This window comes from Sprattus sprattus (genome assembly GCF_963457725.1).
Source record: "Sprattus sprattus genome assembly, chromosome: 8".
NCBI lineage: Eukaryota > Metazoa > Chordata > Actinopteri > Clupeiformes > Clupeidae > Sprattus > Sprattus sprattus.
In genome coordinates this window covers 22,368,188-22,393,069 of record NC_137927.1, presented here as the reverse complement: position 1 = coordinate 22,393,069, position 24,882 = coordinate 22,368,188, and the positions used below count along the sequence as shown (strand labels likewise).

At 45.8% G+C, this 24,882-nt stretch overlaps 1 protein-coding gene across 1 annotated transcript in view; it reads left to right on the top strand.

The window, feature by feature from the left end:
* myo5aa (myosin VAa) overlaps nucleotides 1-24,882 on the top strand; it is a 51,500-nt gene that overhangs the window by 18,272 nt on the left and 8,346 nt on the right. Inside the window, exons 7-34 of the mRNA XM_080843126.1 lie at nucleotides 806-887; nucleotides 2,115-2,222; nucleotides 2,381-2,487; nucleotides 3,124-3,389; nucleotides 3,523-3,604; nucleotides 3,866-4,006; nucleotides 4,150-4,275; nucleotides 5,922-6,005; nucleotides 8,739-8,885; nucleotides 9,049-9,146; nucleotides 9,300-9,386; nucleotides 9,618-9,726; nucleotides 10,283-10,494; nucleotides 11,424-11,580; nucleotides 12,700-12,939; nucleotides 13,833-14,081; nucleotides 15,351-15,444; nucleotides 16,184-16,326; nucleotides 16,651-16,764; nucleotides 17,017-17,151; nucleotides 17,275-17,331; nucleotides 17,706-17,933; nucleotides 19,166-19,266; nucleotides 19,697-19,753; nucleotides 20,611-20,691; nucleotides 22,806-23,004; nucleotides 23,407-23,475; nucleotides 24,258-24,351. Of these exons, the coding sequence (XP_080699252.1) occupies nucleotides 806-887; nucleotides 2,115-2,222; nucleotides 2,381-2,487; nucleotides 3,124-3,389; nucleotides 3,523-3,604; nucleotides 3,866-4,006; nucleotides 4,150-4,275; nucleotides 5,922-6,005; nucleotides 8,739-8,885; nucleotides 9,049-9,146; nucleotides 9,300-9,386; nucleotides 9,618-9,726; nucleotides 10,283-10,494; nucleotides 11,424-11,580; nucleotides 12,700-12,939; nucleotides 13,833-14,081; nucleotides 15,351-15,444; nucleotides 16,184-16,326; nucleotides 16,651-16,764; nucleotides 17,017-17,151; nucleotides 17,275-17,331; nucleotides 17,706-17,933; nucleotides 19,166-19,266; nucleotides 19,697-19,753; nucleotides 20,611-20,691; nucleotides 22,806-23,004; nucleotides 23,407-23,475; nucleotides 24,258-24,351 (3,667 nt within the window). The remainder of the gene's footprint in view (nucleotides 1-805; nucleotides 888-2,114; nucleotides 2,223-2,380; nucleotides 2,488-3,123; nucleotides 3,390-3,522; nucleotides 3,605-3,865; nucleotides 4,007-4,149; nucleotides 4,276-5,921; nucleotides 6,006-8,738; nucleotides 8,886-9,048; nucleotides 9,147-9,299; nucleotides 9,387-9,617; nucleotides 9,727-10,282; nucleotides 10,495-11,423; nucleotides 11,581-12,699; nucleotides 12,940-13,832; nucleotides 14,082-15,350; nucleotides 15,445-16,183; nucleotides 16,327-16,650; nucleotides 16,765-17,016; nucleotides 17,152-17,274; nucleotides 17,332-17,705; nucleotides 17,934-19,165; nucleotides 19,267-19,696; nucleotides 19,754-20,610; nucleotides 20,692-22,805; nucleotides 23,005-23,406; nucleotides 23,476-24,257; nucleotides 24,352-24,882) is intronic.

Genomic DNA, 24,882 nt, shown 5'->3' with positions numbered 1-24,882 from the left:
ACACACACACACACACACACACACACACGCTCTCCTCACCAGCCTGGGCACACACACACACACACACACACACACACACACACACACACACACACACACACACGCCCTCCTCACCAGCCTGGGCACACACACACACACACACACACACACACACACACACACACACACACACACACACCTCCTCACCAGCCTGGGCCTTGGGCCACCGCGTCAGCAGTCAGGTGAACGGGAGACGGAGGGGCTTAGCGTCTCTGCTGGGGGGTGAAACGAGATGTGACAGGAGTCCTCTCTCTCCCTCTCTCTTTCTTTCTTTCTCTCTCTCCCTCTCTCTGTCTTCCTCGCTCTCTCGCTGGTCAAGGGCGCAGACAGGCCTGCTTGTGGCACAGGCTCAGGAATATGATTGTAAAGTCTGCACTGTGTTTAGTTTATCCCTGTGCAGCCAGGGAATTTCTGAGGTCAGGGATCTAATGGAATGTGCTTTTCAAAGCCACCATCTGAAATATTATTGACTGGTAATGGTTTGCATATATTTGAACAGTAAACCGTAGCCAAGAGAATTTGTTACAGTATCATGTGTTTTAGATGCTTGCAAATTAATTTATGTTGGGGAAATATTTTCAATGAAGGGTTGCGAGTTGTGCAACGCGTATCTCTAGGTCCTTGTTGAGAATGACTCAGTGAGCTTGCTCACACACAAACACCCTGCCTGTGGTTTCTAGTGGCCACCTGTCAGCCTCACACTGGGCCAGCTCACAGTGGCTCACATTGTGTGTTTGACAGAGATTTTAATATGCTTGCTTTCTAGGCGGATGAAGAAAGGAACTACCATATCTTCTATCAGCTGTGTGCCTCCTCCCATTTACCTGAGCTGAAAATCCTCAAGCTACGTAAGTCACCCAAACCTCCTTGTGAACACCTTGAAACAAAACATCAGGCTGCTCATTTGAACTTCACTTAGACCACACTGCTTAGAGCACACTTCGTAAAGGTTGTTCATGTGCTATAAACGCTGGAACAATGTTAGTTATTTTAATTAAAACAATAACAAAGCTTTACATTTTGATAGTGTCCACAACAGAGGCTCTGTGGAAAAGTGTTGTGTTGGTCTGTCTAGTTCTTTGTGATCAGCAGCTAATGGATGACCACATGTATAAACCAATCAGGAGGGTTAGGAAGAGATGGGCATCCCTGCCCGGCAGTTATTGTGCATCTGCACTGCAGGTTGAGTCCCACAGTGGCAGACTCTACAGGAAGCTTTGTCAGGACAGTGTATTGTTTTAAACATTCACACTATCACAGACAAATATACGCACACACACACACACACACACACACACACACACACTCACACACACACACATCGAACACACACACGCACATGCACACTCAGAAACACACACACATACATACATAAACACACACACACACACACACACACAAATGCACACACACACACACATACACATGCAAACAAAAACACACACACACACACACACACAAATGCACACACACACACATGCACACACACACACACACACACACAAAGACACACTGTTGGCACCTTCTACCCCCTCAGCTGGCTTATTGAACAACTAATGCCTCTTTTAATAAGGGGTCAGGGTTGGGGGGAGTCACGCCATCAGGTCCTAGTTGCCTGGCAACAGCGCATCTTGTCTTAAATCTGTAAAGGCGGCTTTGTTTGTTGAGTTTGGTTGCGGATTCAGTTGACACTGATGCCTGAATCACTCAGTTCCGGTCTTCCCTGTGACAGCCGGGAGTATTCGTGTGAAGTCTGCAGTTCCCTGCTCCCTCTGAACAGAAGACCTCTCAGACTGCCTGGCTGTGAAGCCCTTTGCATCACACACTACAGTCTATAGGATGGTGGCACGCCTGATTGACTTCATAGTCATTATTAGGTCATCACGTATGACATTTGAGCTCCGGATGAGAGTGGACCTAGTGACCCCTAGCTCTGATTATCATTACTATAGGGGACATATATCACACTGTAAATGGCCATGTATAATATCATTAGCAGTGTAAACCTATTGAAATGATCATCGTCCTCCGCAGTGCCGTCTCTGATTTGCATTGATGTTGATGTTGATCTGTAGGCAGTGCAGATGACTTCCACTACACCAACCAGGGCCAGAACCCCGTCATCAATGGAGTGGATGATGCCAAGGAGATGATCAACACCAGACACGCTTTCATGTTGCTAGGTGAGGTTGTCCATCAAAGCCTGTTTCTTTTGTCTATGCTTTTTTTTTTTTTTGGCTGATGTTTCCCATGATCTTAGTATTTGTGTTATTGTTATTATCACAATAGACTTGTGATTTAAAAGATTATCTAAAAGCTTATGCTCTGCCTTTGGTGCCAGGTATCAATGAATCATATCAAATGGGAATCTTCCAAATTCTTGCTGCAATCCTCCATCTTGGAAATGTGGAAGTGAAAGACCGTGATTCAGACAGCAGTATCATCCCGGTGAGACTGATGTGGTGCAAATGGTCCAGGTCCTGTGACATGGATGCAGAAAGAAAAAAATACCACCTTACTTACTAAGTTATACTGATGTTCAGCATTTAAGCATTTGCAGCTTTGTGATTCACAGACCCATTCTGTTACATTGCTGTTTATCCTTGGAATCTGTCCAGTATTATTATTATAAAGTCATTGACCACCTAAAACCCTTTCATTGACAAATAAAACAAACACACACAAAAAAAACCACACAGCTCATAATCCATGCAACTTTGAAACCAGATCACCAATAGAAGTCTAATAGTACACTTCAACATGAGGCCGTAAAAAAGATAGTTTTTGCCAACATTCATAATATTAACTCCAAATATTAACAAATATATAACCATAACAGACCAAAAATACACAGAAAGGAGTTTTCTGAAGGCTGTCAGTTACTAAGAGACGACAAAGAAGGGTCTCTCAACATGGAGGTTATTGGTGCAGTCATTCCTTAGTCAGACCTTACATGATGAACGAACAGTTCAGTAAAGCATGGGTCATTCCTCAAAGAGCTCTCCATGAAATCCATGTTTACACATTAACATAAAAGATGTAAACATGTTTACATTGTTGCTTGTGTGTACATTTCTCCAACAGCCCAACAATGGCCACCTTACAGTATTTTGTGAGCTTATGGGTGTGACCTACCAGGACATGTCACATTGGCTCTGTCACAAGAAGTTGAAAACAGCAACAGAAACCTACATCAAAACCGTCCCCAGGCTCCAGGCCATCAACTCCCGAGATGCCTTGGCCAAGCTCATTTATGCCAAGCTCTTCAACTGGATTGTGGATCATGTGAATCATGCCCTGCACGCCTCCGTCAAGCAGCACTCGTTCATCGGAGTCCTGGACATATACGGGTGGGTCTCGTTTCAATGTGATGAGTGTTCCTGTACAAATCAAATCAAGTGTCAAATCAAAGTCAGATATTGGTGTTTAAACTTTTTTTAAACATGCTATTAACTTATCAATTTTATGTGTGTTGCAACTCAGGTTTGAGACATTTGAGATCAACAGCTTTGAGCAGTTCTGTATAAATTACGCTAACGAAAAGCTTCAGCAGCAATTTAATATGGTGAGTCCTGTTTCCATCTAAAAACCCTGTTTATGACTTAAACATAGATGCAAATGTTCTTTTATCACATATTTCCCCCATTTTGCCAAGAAGATATCAACTTATCCAGTATCGTATTTTATGTCCAGTGTAAGATGAGGCCTTGCCAGCAATTAAAGGGCCTCTGGTATCTGCTGGGTTAAGGCTCTGATGGTCCATTACTTCCTCATGGAGAAGGCCTCAGTATTGTACCAGACTGACCTCTGACCTTTCTCTCTGTAGCATGTGTTTAAACTGGAACAGGAAGAATACTTGAAGGAGCAGATTCCCTGGACACTTATAGATTTCTATGACAATCAGCCATGCATCAACCTTATTGAGTCCAAGATGGGAATATTGGATCTGCTGGATGAGGAGTGCAAGGTAAAGATTGAATACAAAATTCTGATTCATGATATGGGGGTGGGGGGGGGGGGGACAGGGTTGTTTGTTATGTACTGCCTGTCCTCTGTTCCTCTGTTCCTCTATAAGAACCACTGATTGTTTACCTTCTTTCTCGCTCCCAGATGCCAAAAGGGGCAGATGACTCATGGGCCCAGAAGTTGTACAACACACACCTGAAGACATGCGCTCTGTTTGAAAAGCCACGGATGTCCAACAGAGCCTTCATCATTCAGCACTTTGCTGATAAGGTATCCCACACGTGGCCTTATCAAATTGGTCGAGGTTGTTCAGATATTCACTATAGCCTTGTACACTGTGGCTGCCTGTGTTTGTGTGTGTCTTATGGATTTGAATGTAAAGGAGTATTGCCCTTTTGTGTGTCTAATTTATTTGAATTTATCTCCCTCTGGAACGAAATACTGTTTTCTGATTGGCTAATGGGGTGTACATTAAGTTCGTATAACCGGACACCTTGGACGTAGTCCCAGTAGAAACGTTAAATCGCCGTTCCATATCAATGCTCTTGAATGGTTACCATTGACAACCAACGTAACGTTTATTTTTTGACAGCTAGGATAATTTGAACAAAGATGGCGGCGTGTTGGGACAAGTTAGTGGGCAATGTTTTATGTCAATTAAGCTGTCTACACGACTTTTTATATGTCTAAATTGACTCGGTTAGTTGTTTATGTTCTACACGAATGTTGTAGAATATTGTAATTCTTAACTGAAAGTCTCTAATATTATTTGTAGGCGGCTGTTAGCGCTTAGAAAAAAAACCCATCGAAACAGATGGTAGCTCACGGCTAACTAGCCGGCTCGATTGTGAGCCTTCGACCAAAATTACTAAACTTGACCTCCCTGTTGCTCTGTCCAACTTCACCATCAACGGAAACGTGGAGTTCAACTGTAAATAGTAAAACCTTATGAACAATACCTGTGTCCGTGTGTCCGTTTACTTACAGAGGTGAGCTCATGAGTGTCACTTTGCAGCAACGCCCGGGGAAACTAAAGGTCCAGTTCCACGCACTACTTTCTCACTACTTTCTCTAACGGGAGCACTAGGCTTCAAATCAAGAATTCATCAGGTTATTATGCATATTACATTTCCTAAAGATAAAGGAAATTCTAAATAATAATAATAAAAACATTTTTGGATGTTGTAAACGGGAGATAAGCGGGATAACTGCCTCCGAGCTGTCCAGTTCTACGAAGTTAATGGACTTCTGCGGACCAACACCACTCCGCTCCGCGTCGTGGTGTTCTTTGCCCCGCAGCGTCCATTAACTTCGTAGAACTGGACAGCTCGTCGGCCGTTATCCCTTACGTAAAGGAGTATTGCCCTTCTGCCCTCCACCTCTCTACCTGAAAATCAAAAGTCCCATTTGTGAGTCCCCCTGCTGAGTTCTTGGCTGACCTAGTGTTCCCTAGGCCAGTTTTAGCCCCAGTTTCATGTTACCCCTGAGAGCAGGCAAGAGGGAAAGGCTGATAGCCTGTGGCAGCAAAGTGCACTTACACCTCTCCCTGGGTTGCATTTAAAGGGCCCTGCTGTCTGGACCTGTCTGGTCTGATCCCACCATCACAAGACCATCCAATCTGCCCATTCTTCAACTGAAATGCACACCAGCCCACATAGTCTCCCTACGAGTTCAACATTATAAGTAATGCACCCAGGTCACTTGTGCTGGATCTTCCTGATCTCTAAATATGAGCCCATAGGTGTACTGTTGTGACAGGGGGGTCTGCCATGATTAAGGTAAACCCATTCAGAGTGTGCTTATCACAGATTATAAATCAGGGTGATGAGGGTGCCATCATGGTGGTGACAGATTATGAGTCGGGGTGATGAGGGTGCCGTCATGGTGGTGACCCTCTGCTGTGTCTGTTCCCTCAGGTGGAGTACCAGTGCGATGGCTTCCTGGAGAAAAACAAGGACACCGTGAACGAAGACCAGATCGTTGTGCTCAAAGCAAGCAAGGTTTGTCTCTTTCAATCCAACTCTCTTTCCCCACGCTGCTCTTCTGGTGGACGTCTATATTTAGCCCTGAAGAGGAGTGAAGTTTGACGGAGGGAAGTCGTAGCGACTCCACGTGTGTATTGTAGTAGTAGTAGTGGAGATTGAAACACAGAGAACAACCCTGAGCGCTTTGGTGGACATTTTCCAGAATCATGGATTTGCTTTGATGACCTTTAAAAAAGAAAAAAAGGGGGGAAAAGTCAAGTTTGTTCAGTCAAGCTTTTAATGCCATCTGGAGTTCATGAGGTGTATGTGCATGTCAGTGCTCTCAGTGATGATGTGTCATAACATCTCTGAAAGAAGGCTGTTTTAGCACTTGTACATTTGCTGAAGACCAGCGCTTCAAAGCCCAAATGTATCAGTGTTAATGATGTCGACGGTCGTCTTTGGTCATAACGTAAAGCTCATGTTTTGTCTGTTTTAGTCACAAAAGGTTTGCTTCTGTTATGTTATCTGCCCTCTGAGGACAAATTCATATCTGATGGATATTTCTTCAAGTAAAAGACTAGTAGTTTAGGAGCCCAGTTGCCCTCTCTGTTGCTGCTGGGTAGAGTGGCATCAGTCTCTGGTGTGTTTTGGCTGCAAAGATCAGGGAGGTAATTCCTCCGGGAAAGGGGCCTAATCTTTCAATCCAATCTCTACTCTCTTGTTTTTTTCTTTCCCATGGCCACAGCTGATTGCACACAGATTAGTTATGGGAGAGCTCAGGGTTTAGAGAGCAAGGAGGGCCAGTGTTACCCAGGCATGTAAGAGAGGTGCTTGTTCAGAAATGGCTAAAGGTGACTCACTGCTAATTCAATGGGGGGTATCCCAGCAGTCAGCGATGCAGGCTTGTAGACACAAGTTGAAGACTTCGATTTCTGTTCTTTACTGATGGACACCTTAGGGCTCAAATACACATACGCGTTTTTTAAAAACGGGACGCGAGCAAATGCATTGATTCCTATGGAAATGATTGAATCCATAGGAATCAATGCATTTGCTCGCGTCCCGTTTAAAAAAAAACGGTTATGTGTATTTGAGCCCTTATCCTATTTCCAGTTTATGTTGTGACGTTTGAAATAGGCCTTTGCTCGAGGATGCTGTGGTCTGCTCATGTGACCGCGAGGCCAACTTCAAAGGGCAGTAGATGTTCAGTCATTGTTGAGAACTATGTGGTAGGAACATATTGTCCACTGACTGCGTGTTTTCTCCTTAAAGACACAGGTTCAGTGATCAGATGGGGTAAGGGTTTAAAACAAGGTTACGCTAATCCGTAACTGCTAGGTATTAATAAAATAAAACAAAGATTTAGAGCATCAAGTAAAACAAATTTGTTTCCCTAATGCTGTTCCATATTCTTTGATTAATGATTAATATCAGTACATGATTGCTAATCATTTTATACATCCTTCATAGCTGTTGGAAATCAGCAGTATTCCATGTCATCATCATTTTTTTGTTTTGTGTTTGCTGTTCTGAAATTTGGCACTTATACCATTCATTTTGACACATTATTGGTACATCCCTCTTGCCGTAGTATAACCCCCACATCCCATTCTCTGTGTGTTGCTGTGATTTTTGATTGTCCCTGTGGCAATCGTGAGTTCACCATACTCAGCTAAATCAGAGCCAGTTTTATCCCACCAACTTTCCCTTATTTTTACAAGACACAAGAAGACTGCAAATGAATTTCAGGATCTCAAATTCATCTTGCACTTCTAGCCCATGACAACAGCTTGGACACAGCCGTTGTTATGACAGCCTGGTTCAGCCTGATAAGCCATAAAGGTGTTTATGGGCATTTAATACTTTGTAGTGTAAGATGCATGCAGTGGTAGATATTGTTTTTGAATCCCTTGTGTCATGATCATGTTATTTTCTCCTTGTGTTGTTTATGTGTGTGTCTTGTGTCCCACCATGACAACCTCTATCCCTGCAGAAGGTAAAAGCTCTCTCCCTCTTGGCCCTATGATTTCTCTGCGTTCTCCTCTCTGTCCTCCTCTAATGTTTTAACCACCATCACCACACTCTTCCATTCTGCCTCACTGCGGTTTCACAGCTGGGCTACAAGAAGTGACAGGCTCTAAATGGAGGATAAAGACAGAGATGGATGGAAGGATGAAAGGATGGATGGGGGAGGGGAGGAGAGGAGAGGGGAGGAAGTGGAGATGATTGTGCTTCCTCAGCATGATGTTTGGCTACTGTTGTGCTGCTAACGGCAACCAGAGAGAGGGAAGCATGCTGCAGCAGCTCTCTGGCCTGTGCAGTAAGTCCAGTCTCTCCAGAGAGCAGCAGCAGTGGACTGGAAGTTAGAAAGAGCTCCTGGAGGCTGGCCTGCACTGACATGAGCCCTCCACTAGGAGGACTGAGTGTTTAACTTGTGTGTGTGTTTGAAACTCTAACTGGTTTTCCCTCTTCAGCATGTAAGCGTTTTTTGTCCGTACACTCTGATTAAACAGTAATAGCCTTCACTGCATGATGTTTTTAATGACCAATTTGCTTTGCTGTGGTATCACTGCTGCGTGAAGTAATAGTACTTGATGATAGTTAACCTGCAGGTAGTTGTGATTCTTTTTCAATGTTTAATTTATTTTATAATGAAAGTAAACGTGCTTGCTGGCTTTTACCATTAGCCATAATTAGAGCTGGTAAGAGGTCTCGGCACCAGAGGGGTTTGTGGTTTTAATGGAATTGGTTGGTTGCTGTACCCAGTTGGACCTCTTGGTGGAGCTGTTTCAAGATGAGAAGGCCACCACCCCCACTGGAGCCCCCCCAGGGAAGCGTGTTCTTAGTGTCAAGCCTGACAAGGGCCGGCCCAACCAGGCCAGCAAGGAGCATAAGAAGACTGTTGGTCTTCAGGTGTGTCTGCAGTCTACATATATATTTACCTGTAACCCAAAGATATGCTGCTAAATAAGGAAAGCTGGAACAAAGTCTTTGCCCTAAAACACAATGTGACATGGCTTGATATAGTCACTCACCAAGTAGATCTGAAAATGAATTTGCAATTCCCTCTCTTCAGTTCCGGAACTCCCTTAATCTACTGATGGAGACCCTGAATGCAACAACCCCCCACTATGTACGCTGCATTAAGCCTAATGACTTCAAGCACGCCTTCACGTGAGCAGCTTTCCTCTTGTTGAATTAAAATCTGTACACATTTTTGGCATTGTGTATATACAATATTTTTCACTTGGATTGTTCTAGAATGCGGTGGGATTGTGATGTGTAGACACTGAACAGAATGTTGCTGACTGATTCTGTTTTCTCCAGATTTGACCCCAAGAGGGCGGTACAGCAGCTTAGGGCTTGTGGTGTGCTGGAGACAATCCGCATCTCAGCTGCTGGCTTCCCATCCAGGTACTGTCCACCAAACCTCACCAACCCCCCTCCACACTCCACCCCCGAATGTGAAACTGCAACACAGTCCAGCACAGAACTCTCTAGCCCTGGATATCTCCATACATTATAGTCACCAGCCACTCATTCATTATTATGTGCAGGCATGCTCTGCTGCTTCCTCACTGAATGAGGTAATGCCACCGAGATGTAATAATGAATGTGTGCGTGTGTGTGTGTTGCTTGGAACAGGTGGACCTATCAGGAGTTCTTTAGCCGCTACCGTGTTCTAATGAAGCAGAAAGATGTTCTAGCGGACAGAAAGCTGACTTGCAAGAATGTTCTGGAACAACTAGTGCAGGTACAGCAGCAGCATGTTCTCATTGCTTTTGGTATGAGGTGAATTTACTATTTAATTTACAAATGTGGTATTTTCTGGATGAAACTGAAAGTAACCACAACCCATTGGTTGTGTGTCTATGTGCCCTGGTGCCCTGGTCAGTTTGAGGCACACACAAGAGACCATCACTGTTTTAGCCTTACTGCTCGAAAGGGATTATTACATGAAGGCATATTTTCCCTGCAGGCTTAATAACAGCAGGCATTGCCAAAACAAAATGTGCTGACATCTCATTTTGTTGACATTGAAAACACATTTTAGCACATTTTAGTCATCAGTGGTAGAAGTTGCTGCTTATTGTGTGGTCTCAAGTTCACCCTTTAGCATAGAGGAGCATTTAAATAGGACCACCTGTGCAGTTAAACCAACTTCCAATAGCTTGCATCTAAAACACAACAGCAATACGATAGCTTATTGATAACAAATAACATTCAATAAAAAACCTATTATTATTATTATGAAAATAAAAAAACGTACTCCAAGATGTTAAGCTGTGCTCTTTGTGTCCTTTCCTCAGGATCAAGACAAGTACCAGTTTGGTAAGACCAAGATCTTCTTCCGCGCGGGACAGGTGGCCTTCCTAGAGAAGCTCCGAGCTGACAAACTGCGTGTAGCCTGCATCCGCATCCAGAAGACCATCCGCTGCTGGCTGGCCCGTAAGAAGTACCTGCGAATGAAGCAGGCCTCCATCACCATTCAGCGATATGTGCGTGGACACCAGGCCCGCCGGTGAGTACATCCAGCTCTTTCATAGATAGGGCATCTTTCACAGAGGATCCTCCATGAAGCCCACTCTTCTCTCACCTGTTATGGCCCAACACAACAAACCATGTCACTGGATAGAGTGAATTTTATGGAAAGGTTTCATGTCAGTAACCAGAATGGAAGCACTGTCTCGTTAGTACACTTACAGGGTTAGTACAGGGTTAGGCACTTACGGGGTTAGACACTTACATGGTTAGACACTTACAGGGTTAGACAGTTACGGGGTTAGACACTTACAGGGTTAGACACTTACAGGGTTAAACAGTCACGGGGTTAGACACTTACAGGGTGAGTACAGGGTTAGACACTCACAGGGTTAGTACAGGGTTAGACACTTACAGGGTTAAACAGTCACGGGGTTAGACACTTACAGGGTGAGTACAGGGTTAGACACTCACAGGGTTAGTACAGGGTTAGACACTTACAGGGTTAAACAGTCACGGGGTTAGACACTTACAGGGTGAGTACAGGGTTAGACACTCATAGGGTTAGTACAGGGCTAGTACAGGGTTAGACACTTCTGCAGGGCCCACAGGGGCCTCAACTATTTGCATGAATACAGGTGACGATATGACATCATCCTAGGTTCAATTCTGTCCTATTTTTAAAAATGTCCAGAAATATCACACATTGGAAGAACTGCATTCGGATAACTTTAATAATAAAGATGATTAATCTATCTAATGCATCATGGCATAACGGGGCCATAAACCAAACAGTCCTCATACTTATACTCATACACTTCCATAAGGAACTCACTGCAGTATGAACACAGTTCTCCATGGGTACGTGTCAGAGGGAGAGAGATAATGGGTTCTAAGGACTGATATGCATTTGCAGCATGTAGGTTAAGCTGGCTTCCTATTTCTCTGCGTTTCTCCGGCTTTCTGTAGGCTGGTCAAGTTCATGCGCAGGACTCGTTCAGCCATCATCATTCAGAAGTACCAGCGCATGTACGCCGAGAGGACGCGATTCAAGCGCAAGAAGGCCGCTGCTCTTGCCATGCAGTGCATCCTCAGGGCCTACATGGCCCGCCAGCTCTACAGACGGGTGAGCAGGTCCACACACATACACTACATACATGCATTCTATACTCACACAGTGTCTATGCACACGGAGAGAGACACGTGTGTGTATCCTAAGGGACTCCTTCGCCCACAAGTATATAAAGGGTTAAGAAAATCCACTCTGAGTCACTGTGAGAGTGTCAGAGCCTCCTAGGGATGATTTTGAATGTTTCACAATATTTTAACCAATGTATGTGAATATTATGCTGATTCTGACACAGCCATTGGGTTTATTTGTTATGCCGATGAAGAATATCCCGTCAGGTTCTTTTGAGTAAAGCTAGCTTGTCTTACCCTGAATAGGAATGATCAACTCCAGTGAAATTATTTGGAAGATTTTCTTAGTTTGATTTGACCCATTAAACAGTGGGAAGCATAAAACATGGCAGCCTCATTACCCGTGTTATTATATTAACACCATATAGCCCCTTGATTCATTTCAGGGATGAGTTGAATGAATCAGACCCAAAACCACCCTCATCCTCAGAACTATGGGTGTGTGGTCATTTTTTGCCTAATTTTGGGAACGGTTAGAGTAAACTAGAGTGGTTAGTAAAATGAAATTTACGGACATACGGATCAGATTTCTGACCATGTTTGCCTGGTCTTTCATGGTTCCCTCTGTGCATGACCTGATCTGCACTAAATGGTCATGTGAGCAGGCCCAGGCCAGGTTGTGAGCTTAGGGACTCTCCCACTGACAGACTGAAGCAGCTGCCCCCCCCCCCCCCCCCCCCCCCCCCCCAGTCCTGCCACCAACACTCCCTTTCCCCCTCTCTCTCTCTCTCTCTTTCTCTCTCTCTCTCTCTCTATCTCTCTCACTCTCCCTCCCTCTCCCTCTCTCTCTCTCTATCTCTCTCTCTCTCCCTCCCTCTCCCTCTCTTTTTTCTCTCTTGAGCCCTCCCTCCTTTTCTCTGTTATTTGGGCTGTAGTCTGAACAGAATGAGGATTAGAAGAAAGGTTTGCTACGATCATCTTTTTTACTGTTTTGGTCGCTTGACCAGTTGATCACACTCATGTCTCCTTCTCTTTGTCTGTCCGTCTGTCTGTGTCTGTGTCTGTGTCTGTGTCTGTGTCTGTGTGTGTGTATGTGTGTGTATAGCTTCTGCGGGAGAACAAGGCGGTGCTGATCCAGAAGATGGTGCGAGGCTGGCTGGCCCGGCAGTGGTACAAGCGCTCACTGGAGGCCCTGGTGTACCTGCAGTGCTGCGTGCGGCGCATGCGGGCCCGGCGCGAGCTGAAGAAGCTGAAGATCGAGGCGCGCTCAGTGGAGCACTTCAAGAAGCTCAACGTGGGCATGGAGAACAAGATCATGCAGCTGCAGCGACGCGTCGACGAGCAGGTGAGGCCATGCACACCTGGAGTCAGATGTTCTGCGCTGAGGGAAGCCATAGCTTCAGGTTACATGTTTAGGGTTCTTTTGTGGACACAGGAAGATATACCCTATTATACCCCACTTAAGCTAGAGATCTTGTCAGTCAGTGCGGACACATGTGTCCAGTTTCCGAGCGTAGTCCGATTTCAATCGAAGATCCAATTCATGTAACTCCCCAAATCTAGATTTCCTGTGTCCGACTGAAGAAGTTTTGGTCTCTGATTGCTGGTCATTTGGCAGACTGTATCGGCTCCAAACACTGCGTCTGTGTTGTGGCGATGCGGGTCATATGCCCACAGAGTGATGACTGCTTGACTGAGGCAGTCTGTCAGCTCTGTGTCAGGTGCTCTGGGTAGCGGGTGAGCTCACTCTGTACTGGGGAGTCTCCCCCTCTGCCCCTCCACTCCCCTCCCCTCCTGCTCCGCTCGCTGTGGGAGGACCGGTGTGATGCCAACCCAGTGGGAGCTCGACCCATGACCTTTGGTTGGCCAGAGATAGTGCTGGAGAGGGGAGACATCAGTGTGTCTAGACGCTCACGGCTTGCCCTCTGCTAACTGGGCATTGTCACATATGGGGCAGCATACAGCCCACTCGGTACTGTTCAGATAACACACTCTAGGGGCTGAGTAGGGACCACATGCTGTCCCATTAGTGCTGTCAGCTTGTCAGAATACAAATGCCACTGATGTATCAGAATAAACTAAACTAAACTAAAATAAATTAGAGTTCTGCTACAGAATTTGTATTTGTGTGTGTGTGTGTGTGTGTGTGTGTGTGTGTGTGTGTGTGTGTGTGTGTGTGTGTGTCTGTGTGTGTGTCTTACTTGTGTGGTTAACTTGTGTCTCTGCACGTCTGGTCAGAACAAAGACAACCGTGCGGTCAACGAGCGGCTGGCGGGCCTGGAGAACTCTCACGCAATCGAGAGCGAAAAGATGCGCAAAGAGGTGACTCGCCTGCGCACGGCCGAGGAGGACGCCAAGAACAACTCCAACAAGGTGACCTCCCTGCTGGAGGAGCTGGCCCGCCTTCGCCAGGAGCTGAAGACCACCCAGAGCGAGAAGAAGGTGATCGAGGACTGGGCCGAGACCTACCGCGACGAGATGGAGAAGGTACGACAGGAGGGCGGCCCTCAGCACACACATTTGGTTATATGGACCAATGCTAAGGAAAATGCCAGTCGCCAAACATTGCTATGTTATGCTAGAGACTGCATACTTTACTGTATGCAAAAAGAAATCACACACATTTCAAGGGGAGACATGTCCTGCAATGTGCAACACATGAACGCAGAGCTTTTAAACATGTCTCACACTACAATCATTCAGAACAATATAACAACACACATAAAACAAAGACATGCCATCAGTTTGGATGTATGTGTTGTGCATGTGAGTATGTGGTGTGTCTGTCTGTCTGTCTGTCTGCCTTTGTGTCTGTGTGTGTGTGTGTCAGTGTGTGCACGCGTGTGTGCGTGCGTGTGTGTGTGTGAGAGAGAGAGAGAGTTTGAATACTTCATGTGTTGTACTTAGTTGAGTCATTAGTCACATAGCATCCAGCCCCCAAGAGTCCCACTTTAGATGAAGATCCCTCTTCTAGACGTCCTGAGCTAGATCCTTTCATTCATTCTTCATTCAGAAATATCAGAGCATATGTGTCATGATTTAGGGCCCATGGAAGTCCAATGGGGGGCTGTGGCGTATATGGCCCAGAAACCATGTCTCTGTCACAGGTGAGGAGGAGATGTGCTGTAGTTTAGGTAGACGTAGCCCATATGTAGACCACAGTAGGCTGTGTAGATCTCTGCTCAGAAACAGCGCTCTTGTTTTCAGGCAGCTAGTCATGTGGCATTGATGCTAGTGGAGTTGAATATAATATGGAGGTACACAGATGCCACTACTTTAATTTAACTTTATTATCACTAGGTGGCAGCATTTTCCATTTCTTAAGGATTTGTTGCTACTGTGCTCCTAGTATTGTGTTATTTCTGCTCTAATCTGTCTAATGCTTTCCTATAAACAATAATGAATAATATAATGCAGTCTGAAGTACTTACTCACTTTACTCAAACCTCATTTTTTAGATCTGTTTAACTAGTGTTGTATTGTTTCCTTTTTGTAACTTCAGTGCTGTTAAGAAGTTAAAGAAATCTAAATAATTAAGGAAAAACTTTCCACTTCAAAATTCCTTAAGGTCTATCATCATACAACCTCTTGATTCTAACGTTTTGCAAAGCATAGAGAACTATACCAAAACGTATACTGTATATTATAACACCCCATGTAGGTAAGACAAGCAGATTGGCTTCCTTAGCGAAATTGAAATCTAGTTTCTGTTCATATGTTTTACACTTAAGCTGTGTGTGTGTGTGGCACTTTCAGATGGTGGCAGAGCTAAAAGAACAGAATGGGCTGCTGAAAACCGAAAAAGACGACCTGAACCGCATGATCAAGGAGCAGAGCCAGCAGATGACAGGTTCCTCCACTCATATTTCTCCTCATCACTTAGATTGACTTTATTTACTTCAGTCTTTAAAGCTCAGTACTTGTTCGCACTCAGATCTTCATGTAACTGTCACGACTGCCTGGCTCAAGGCAGCCCTGACATAGAATGGGTAGACCACACTGTAGTGATTTAAATAGTAAAAGGTTTATTTACAAAGAGAAACAATAAGTATAATGAATTAAAAGGAAAGTGTAGTGCAATATGTCCAGAGGGCAGTAAGGTAATCAAACAAAAGTGAAGAACACGACGAGGACGGAGGAAGTATCCATATGGAGTTCGGCGGTCAGGCAGGCTCTCCCCAGGCCCTCACCACTGGATCAAAACCATTCTGAACCAGATCAGCAACACACACACAAAGTGTCAGCCAGACGAGATACGAGAGAGGCTGTCCATTACCAATCCCAGCTCTTATATAGGCCCGCCCATTATCTCCTAGGCACCACCCCTGCAGGAGAGACAAAACGGGCAACACCGTAGCACAGGGGAGCCCCACCGGAGCCCCAGGCCGGATTAGTACGGTCATAACGTAACTAAATCCCATGTGTGTGTCTTCAAACTGTTCATTGTACCGACTAAAGAATCTCATCTAAATGTATTTAAGTGGCTGAATGACCTTTACTGTATGATTCCTGGTGTACTACGTAACCCACCTAGACTAGGCTCTCTCCTATTGATGCTAACGACTTGTGTCTATGCATTCACCCTACAGAGAAGATGCAGCGCGCGCTGCAGGAAGAGACCCACCAGCTGGAGACCGACTTGAACGAGGAGCGTTCACGCTACCAGAACCTCCTGACCGAGCACCTTCGCCTGGAGGAACGCCACGACGACCTGAAAGAGTCCCTCAGCGTGGTGAGTAGCAACGCAATACACCGCCAAAACAACTCACTTCCCAAGGATTTAAATAATTTTTTACAGTTAAAGTGTAGAACCAAATGCAAGTGTTGCTGTCTCCCTGGCTAGATGAACAAATATGGTTGCATGTATGTTACCATGCCAGCAAGGGTGATCTGAAGCTCTGTGTACTTGTAGACTGCTCATAACACTGCTGAGTTCCTCAGAAAGCCTCATGTGATGTTCAAGCTGGGTCTGTGATGATGGAGCCATCAGAGTCCACAGAGCTGGTACTCAGCCTCCATAAATGCCTCTCTCACCTTGTCCCTCCTGCTCCCTCAGAACGTGCCCAAGCCAGGCCACAGGAGAACAGACTCCACTCACAGCAGCAACGAATCCGAGAGCACCTACATCTCGGAGTTTGCAGAGTCCGAGGAAGGATCCCGTGGCGGGGAGGTGAGGGGAGCAACACCACTTCCTGCTCATACTCTTTGTTGAGACATTCAAGTGGCTCATGAGAACAAACCCGTCCTACGTCTCAGCTGAAGAGCCCACTGAAGAGTGTAGTGCTCACAGATATTACCCCAGTGTGGAGAAGATCCGGAAACAGGAACCAGTAGATTATAATATACACTGAGTGTAGTCAAACAGTGTTACCTTTTTAGCGTGTTTGTGTCTCACTGTTATGTGTGTCTTCTCCATGCTCAGGACATGACCAGGGGGGGAGACATGTCCACCTTCTTGAAGATGCAGAAGAGAGTCACAGAGCTGGAAGGGGAAAAGCATGGGCTGCAAAACGAGCTGGACCGCCGGGAGGAGCAGTTTCAGCGGGCTAGAGCTAGGGTGAGTCAGCAACTCACTGTTTCCTTCTACACAGTGTAAGTTGGGAATGTAATAACCTTATTCACATGCACTTGGGTCATTTTACTCTCTCTCTCTTCCTTCCCTCGTCTCCCTTGTCTTTAGGATGATGAGGAACACAAGAAGGCTCGCGGTGCTGAGCTGGAGTACGAGTCTCTTAAGGTAGGAGCAATCACTTCATCCAAACACCTCGTCCACTACTGACTGCGCCCCACCCTCATCTGTGCTCTATGCTGTCTCTGGGCACCTTGACCCTTTGTCACCGCCCATCCTGTCCCATTTGACCGCTTTGAGTTCCTCATCCCTCCATGGGGGTCTTGATACTCATGGGAAAGGGTTGTTCTCCCTTAAGCACATTTTCCTGATATCTAAGAATAGATCATGCAGACACACAGTTTAGAGTGTTTGATCCGTTTGATCACAGCAAAATATGACATGGGAGTAACACTTAAGTGTGTGTGTGTGTGTGTGTGTGTGTGTGTGCGTGTGTGTGTGTGTGTGTGTGTGTGTGTGTGTGTGTGTTTCCCCCCCCTCAGCGCCAGGAGCTGGATTCGGAGAACAAGAAGCTGAAGCACGACCTGAACGAGATGCGCCAGCTGCTGGGTGGCAACGCTGGGGCCAACACGTCAGCGCCAGGCTCGCCCGCCTACAAGGTGCTGCTGGACCAGCTCAACTCCTCCAACGAGGAGCTGGAGGTGCGCAAGGAGGAGGTGCTGATCCTGCGCTCGCAGCTGGTCAGCCAGAAGGAGGCCATGCAGCACAAGGTAGGAAGCCTCCTATCCCCAGAACCTATAACTCCACCAATGGGAAGCCTCCTATCCCCAGAACCTATACCTCCACCAATGGGAAGCCTCCTATCCCCAGAACCTATACCTCTACCAATGGGAAGCCTCCTATCCCCAGAACCTATACCTCCACCAATGGGAAGCCTCCTAGCCCCAGAGCCTATACCTCCACCAATGGGAAGCCTCCTATCCCCAGAACCTATGCCTCCACCAATGGGAAGAGAATAGATAAACCAGTCACTGCAGAAAGACGTTAGATGTTAGTTGTCTGGATGGACACCTGTGACGTTTGACAGAAGGAATAATGAGTTTTTAAATGCTTTGCAACTTTGTTGTCATTCTAATAACATCATGTGTGTGTGTGACGTCTGTCTCTTCACTCCCCTTTCACGCTATGCCTGTGATGCCAGGATGAGAAGGTACTAGTTCTCCTCTCTCAGCACGCTTGTCAGCACGTGTTCACCTTGTCTCCTCTTGCTCTCCTTTCTCACGCTTTCTCCTTCACTCACTTTTAACAATCTCTGTGCTCTGTCAATATCAACCTATCAGTCTGTGTCTGTGTCTATCTCTACCGCTCTCTGCCTCTCTTTCTGTCAATCTGTTTATTTCCCCCCCCTCCCCCATACTTCTGTATGGTCTTACCAGCGTCAGTTTTCCTACATGATAGCCACTCACTGTGGAATGGTTACATGATGCTGATCTTGGGTTGGATCAGGGCTGCATCTTTCCCAAGTTCAGTTATTGTGTGTGTGCAACAGACTGAAGGTGCCATCTGTAAAAAAATAAATAAAAAAAAAAAAAACCTCACAGGATCTGTGTTTTGGAATGGCGATGTTTGTGTGTGTCACCTATGAGTCACTGCCCATCAGATGGCATCTCTGTGGGCATCGTCGCCCACTCTGGCACTACCCCACAGCTCTGGCACCATCAGCTTGTTGCGTGTGTGTATGAGTGTATTTAGCCAACATTGTGTTTCTATACACAATATGAATATGAGGAATATGTTTTAATAGAATGTACCTAGATAAAGCTCTGTCTGTCTGTCTGTGTGTGTGTGTGTGTGTGTGTGTGTGTGTGTGTGTGTGTGTGTGTGTGTGTGTGTGTGTGTGTGTGTGTGTGTGTGTGTGTGTGTGTGTGTGTGTGTGTGTGCTGTTACCATGACTACTTGTGGAATGGCTCTCTGAGTGCTGTGGTTTGCTGTGTCCCCACAGGAGACGATGACCGAACCAGTGGCCTACGCAGTGGACATCCATAAGATGAAGGACGCTGGAGAAATAACTCAGGCTTACATGGGCCTCAAAGACACCAACAGGTACAGGGCCCGTTTTCCACTCTCACTCACTCTTTCACTGAATACACTGACATGGTTTTGATTCAGAGTCAGACCTCTATGTGAAGCTTTTATGCAGAATGCAGCATGACAGACCAACACATGACAGACCAATGCAGGTGCTGGGCAGTTGGTGTGTGGTCTGTTCCTCTGATGGTCACCTCCTACCTCTGAGATGGTCACTTACTGCCCGGAAGTGTCTTCAGTGGCGTGACAGGAGAGAACATAGAGCTCTCTGTCTGTCTGTCTGTCCAGGGGACGCAACTCTTCATCTCCACAACAATATGTTTGCATACACACACACCGATATGCTCAACCACACACACTTGCGTTCTAATGAGCCACTTCTGGTTCTTTGGTTCTGTGGTTGGTTCTGTGGTTCAACATTAAGTGTGCCCCTCTGTCTGTCCAGATCACCCAGGTTTTTACACAAACCGCTCGAAGTGAATGAGCTGGTGAATAGGCTGAGGTAACTCAACCCTGGGCATCTTGCATGACCATGCTGCCCCTGCCGAGAATGTTCCAGCGTGCATGAACAGCACCCTGTATGCTCACCACAGCCAGTCAGAAGGTCAAGGGTCAGCAGCCAGAAGCTTAGGAAGACCCACTAACATGCATGCAGATACACTGCTACTGGCGGAAGCTTTAACCTATTGTACTTATAGGGGGGGAAACAGTGGATAAAACGTGATATTCCCATTAGCTTAAGTAGTTTATTGTGGTTCAGTGATATCATGCATGCTGTGTGCTTACTGAATGGAAAGGTGTAGAAGGTTCTGAACATATGAGGATTAAAAACATGGGCATGGGTGAAACACACAGGGTGGGCTGCAGATTGATGAGTTTTGCCTGCTGAGAGTGAGCTATCTTAGATGGGGACGTCAGTCAGGCGTTGGACTGTCGGGCTAACAGAAGCTTATAGGTGTGTGAAGGCTTGCAGACTGATGGTCTGTATGAACTTCATCAAAGGTGATTGAGCTGTGGGACTGCAGAGCACTAATAAGAGATGTGGTTACCTGTTGGTCCTGTGGGTTTCTATCTTGTTGCCTCACTGCATTGAAAAGCATTTCATGAATATCATTGGATTTATCATTGGACCCATAAACTGAAATCAAGTCATTGTTGCCAACCTTTCATCGCTTTTGTATAACTTTTTAAATGTTGCATTTTCAGAATTATTGTTATATGTTATATTGTCATATTTATTTTCTTATTATTTTCCTGCAGTGTCTGTCAATCCTCAACTACCACACCATCCCACTTCCCTCATCTGTCCTCTTTATTATTTTGCTTTATTTGTCCCGCTCTGTTTGTCCCTCCCATCAGATCCCCTGCACCAGACTACCATAAGATGAATGAGGATGGAGAGCTCTGGCTGGTTTATGAGGGGTTAAAGGAAACCAACAGGTTAAACCTGAAGCGCGCTAGCATGTGTATGTGTGGGATTCTGAGAGAGAGGAGGAGAATGAGGGTGTGTCGTAGCATGTGTGTGTGTGTGGGTATGAGAGAGAGGAGGAGAATGAGGGTGTGTGTCGTAGCATGTGTGTGTGTGTGTGTGTGTGTATGAGAGAGATGAGGAGAATGAGGGTGTGTGTCGTAGCATGTGTGTGTGTGTGTGTGTGTGTGTATGAGAGAGATGAGGAGAATGAGGGTGTGTGTCGTAGCATGTGTGTGTGTGTGTATGAGGGAGAGGAGGAGAATGAGGGTGTGTGTCATAGCATGTGTGTGTGTGTGTGTGTGTGTGTGTATGAGAGAGATGAGGAGAATGAGGGTGTGTGTCGTAGCATGTGTGTGTGTGTATGAGGGAGAGGAGGAGAATGAGGGTGTGTATCGTAGCATGTGTGTGTGTGTGTATGAGGGAGAGGAGGAGAATGAGGGTGTGTGTCGTAGCATGTGTGTGTGTGTGTGTGTGTGTATGAGGGAGAGGAGGAGAATGAGGGTGTGTGTCATAGCATAGGGGCAGCCGTGGCCTACTGGTTAGGGTTTCAGGCTGGGAACCGTAGGGTGGCCAGTTGATCCCCGACCAGTAGGAAAAATGTGTGCGGGGGAAGTGGTAGACCACTGCTCTCCCATGCCCACATCCACGGCTGAATTGCCCTTGAGTGTGTGTGTGTGGGTATGAGAGAGAGAAGGAGAATGACGGTGTGTTTTGTGGCAGGGAGGACAGCGTGTGTGTGTGTGTGTATGAGAGAGAGGAGGAGAATGAAGGTGTGTGTCGTAGCATGTGTGTGTGTATGGGAATGAGAGAGGAGGAGAATGAGGGTGTCTGCCGTAGCATGTGTGTGTGTGTGTGTGTGTGTGTGTGTGTGTATGAGAGAGAGGAGAATGAGGGTGTGTGTCGTAGCATGTGTGTGTGTGTGTGTGTGGGTATGAGAGAGATGAGGAGAATGAGGGTGTGTGTCGTAGCATGTGTGTGTGTGTGTGTGTGTATGAGAGAGAGGAGGAGAATGAGGGGTGTGTCGTAGCATGTGTGTGTGTGTGTATGAGAGAGAGGAGGAGAATGAGGGTGTGTGTCGTAGCATGTGTATGTGTGTGTGTGTATGAGAGAGAGGAGGAGAATGAGGGTGTGTATCGTAGCATGTGTGTGTGTGTGTGTGTGTGCGGGTATGAGAGAGAGGAGGAGAATGAGGGTGTGTGTCGTAGCATGTGTGTGTGTGTGTGTGTATGAGAGAGATGAGGAGAATGAGGTGTGTGTGTGTGTGTGTGTGTGTGTATGAGAGAGAGGAGGAGAATGAGGTTGTGTGTCGTAGCAGGGAGGAGCGCCTCATTTCCATTCCCTCACCCCTATTTTTCAGATGTGTGGTACTAACCATTCCTCCTTTCTCTCTCTAAGCTTTGCCTCTCTAGACTTTTATGCTGCTGCCTCTGCATTATATTTCACTGTAGTGTCATGAAATTAACCCATGAGCTCTCATACTAGAGCCTGTTCTGTCTCCACTCCCAAGCCGTAACGCATACAGTGAAGGTTCACAGTTTATTCAACAATCTTCTGCATTATACTGTGTTGCTTATTCTGTAAGAGTTGGACTTAACTTATACTGCATTTACAGTGCATGTCATGTGCAGTTCCAGAAAGGGTTGATATCTTTCACCAGTCTATAGATATCCCATTCAATATCTTATATCTTTTTGCATGTGTAAGTTGGCTCAATTTGAAGGGTGCACTAGTTTGACTCAACTTGACCTGCTGTAGTCATGGTTACCTCAGCCCTACTCTGTGCTTTTATTAGTCTGTTATAGTAAGTGTGCCTGGACTCCTGACACATGGCTACATGGCTGCTGGTGTGCAGCCACCTATAGTGTGTGTCAAGTGTGAGCGCAATAGTGGCTGGGGTGGATGGTGGCCGCCTCCTTGGGCTGTGGCTTTGACTGGCGTAGAAACCCAGTGATGACTGCCGCCGATATCTCTAAAGGTCACTCTTCACTGCCCTCATTACTGACAGAATCTATACCCTCTCTCTTTTCTTCCTCTGTCTCTCTCGCTCTCTCTCTCGCTCTCTCTTTCTCTCTCTCTCTCTCAGGCTGCTGGAGTCTCAGCTGCAGACGCAGCGGCATAGCCACGATAACGAGGTGGAGGCTCTGCGTGGGGAGCTGCAGGGCATGAAGGAGGAGAACAACCGGCAGCAGCAACTGCTGGCCCAGAACCTGCAGCTGCCCCCCGAGGCCCGCATCGAGGCCAGCCTGCAGCACGAGATCACCCGTCTCACCAACGAGAACCTGGTGGGTACAGCCACAGCCCACCGGCCATGGGGAGGCTTCCTGTGTTCTTCGTTATCAAGCAGTTGGAGCATACACTTACATCAATTATTAAATCCGCCATTAATCTTTAGTTACGTGTTTTTTATTTGATTATCAAAGGTCATTGAATATGTACTGTGTGTGGAAGAAGTTATGAGTATCTCTGTGAATGATGAAAAGTTCTGATAGTATTATAAAAAGTATTGTAAATACTAATACTAATTCATTCTAAAATTAGTATTTTTTGTTGTTGTTTTCATTTGTGTTCAAGAGATTTAATCATTCAGGTAACTTTGTAGAAGTATTCTGTAATGTTTGCCTCATCTAGTACAGGCACTGAGACTCCCTTTGGAGTTCCTCACAGCTGTGGCTCTTACCTCACAGGAAATGCAAAATACAGATGACCCAGCCAAATTTCGGGAGTATCGAATCAACGTTATACGGCGGATGATTGTATGTAGGGAGGACGAAGAAGTCCTGTGTGTGTCTGTGTGTGTGTGTGTGTGTGTACACATGCCTATGCAGGCGTGTGTGTGTGTGAATACTAATACTACAGCGTCGTGTGTGTTGCACAGAGCGATCCTGAATCTGAACTCAGCTCTAACCCTTCACAGCAGTGTGTGCCCTAACCCACAAATGGTCAAATTGAGTGCACTCTCTTTCCCTCTAATACCACAGCACGGGGTGATGGAAGCACAGTTGTACACAGAGGTTGCCACAGTACTAGCCAACTGCACTCTCTTATAGCAAAACAGTAGATGCTCTTAGTGAACCTTGTTTCATTAGCAGCCTCCAGGAGAGGGGGTTTAAAAACCATACATGGATCCATCAACCGCGCTGTAAATAAGCCGATTTGATCCTATATGCTTTTCTAAAACCATCAACTCTGTAATCCCTGTGCAGTTGTTGTTAATGCATATGTGATTAGTTTTTTTACAGTTAGGCAAACAGAATCTATTGCACAGTGATTTTAGTCATTCTACTTTGGGTCTTGTAGACTTTGTTTCCATCAACATCCATATTATTCCCAGATTCCCAGATTCCTCAGAGCGAAGATTGCGGCTAACATGCGTCTGTCCACAAGGCTGATGTGTTCAACTAAAAACCTCTTCTGTTTGTCCCTATTCCAATGCAATCCCCCAAGTGTGAATCAGTTTCTCCACAGTTGCCTTGCTAATGGGTTGTTCTCTTTTCTCGTCCTTTTTCTCTCTCTCCTCATCACCCTCTCCCTGCAGGATCTCATGGAACAGCTGGAGAAACAGGATAAGACTGTCCGCAAGCTGAAAAAGCAGCTCAAGGTCTTTGCCAAGAAGATTGGTGAACTGGAAGGTAATGCTGGAGGAATTGTTTTAACAGGACCAGTTTTGTGGTATAAAAGCGTCTCAGCCCAGCTTTTCACTATGCGTTCACATTAAAAAGATGAATACTTATCGCTACTCCGTTAACTGAACACCAGTTATCTCATAGGCTGGACCAAAATGATAAACCTGATAAATAGCCAATCATGAGGCAGTAGTAAAGGCTCATCAGTATACAGTGCACATTAATCCTTAAAAGAAGTGTTTCATGTTGTGTGTAGAAAGTGTGAAAAAGCCTAACCTGGATCTGGATTCCCCGTCTAATTATAGATCTTTATACTTACACTTTTCGATGCTAACCCAATCGATACATTCTTGAGAAGCATCTTCAAATCAAAATGAATGCTGCCTTTGATACAGTGGACCACAGAGTGTTACTTGAGAGGCTGGAGCATTGCGTTGAGTGGTTTGCCTCACATTTATCAGATAGGACCCTTGTGGTCAGTACTAATGGTGTTCTCCTGAAAGTTGAGTTCTCCAGGGTTTGATTTTTGGTCCTCTT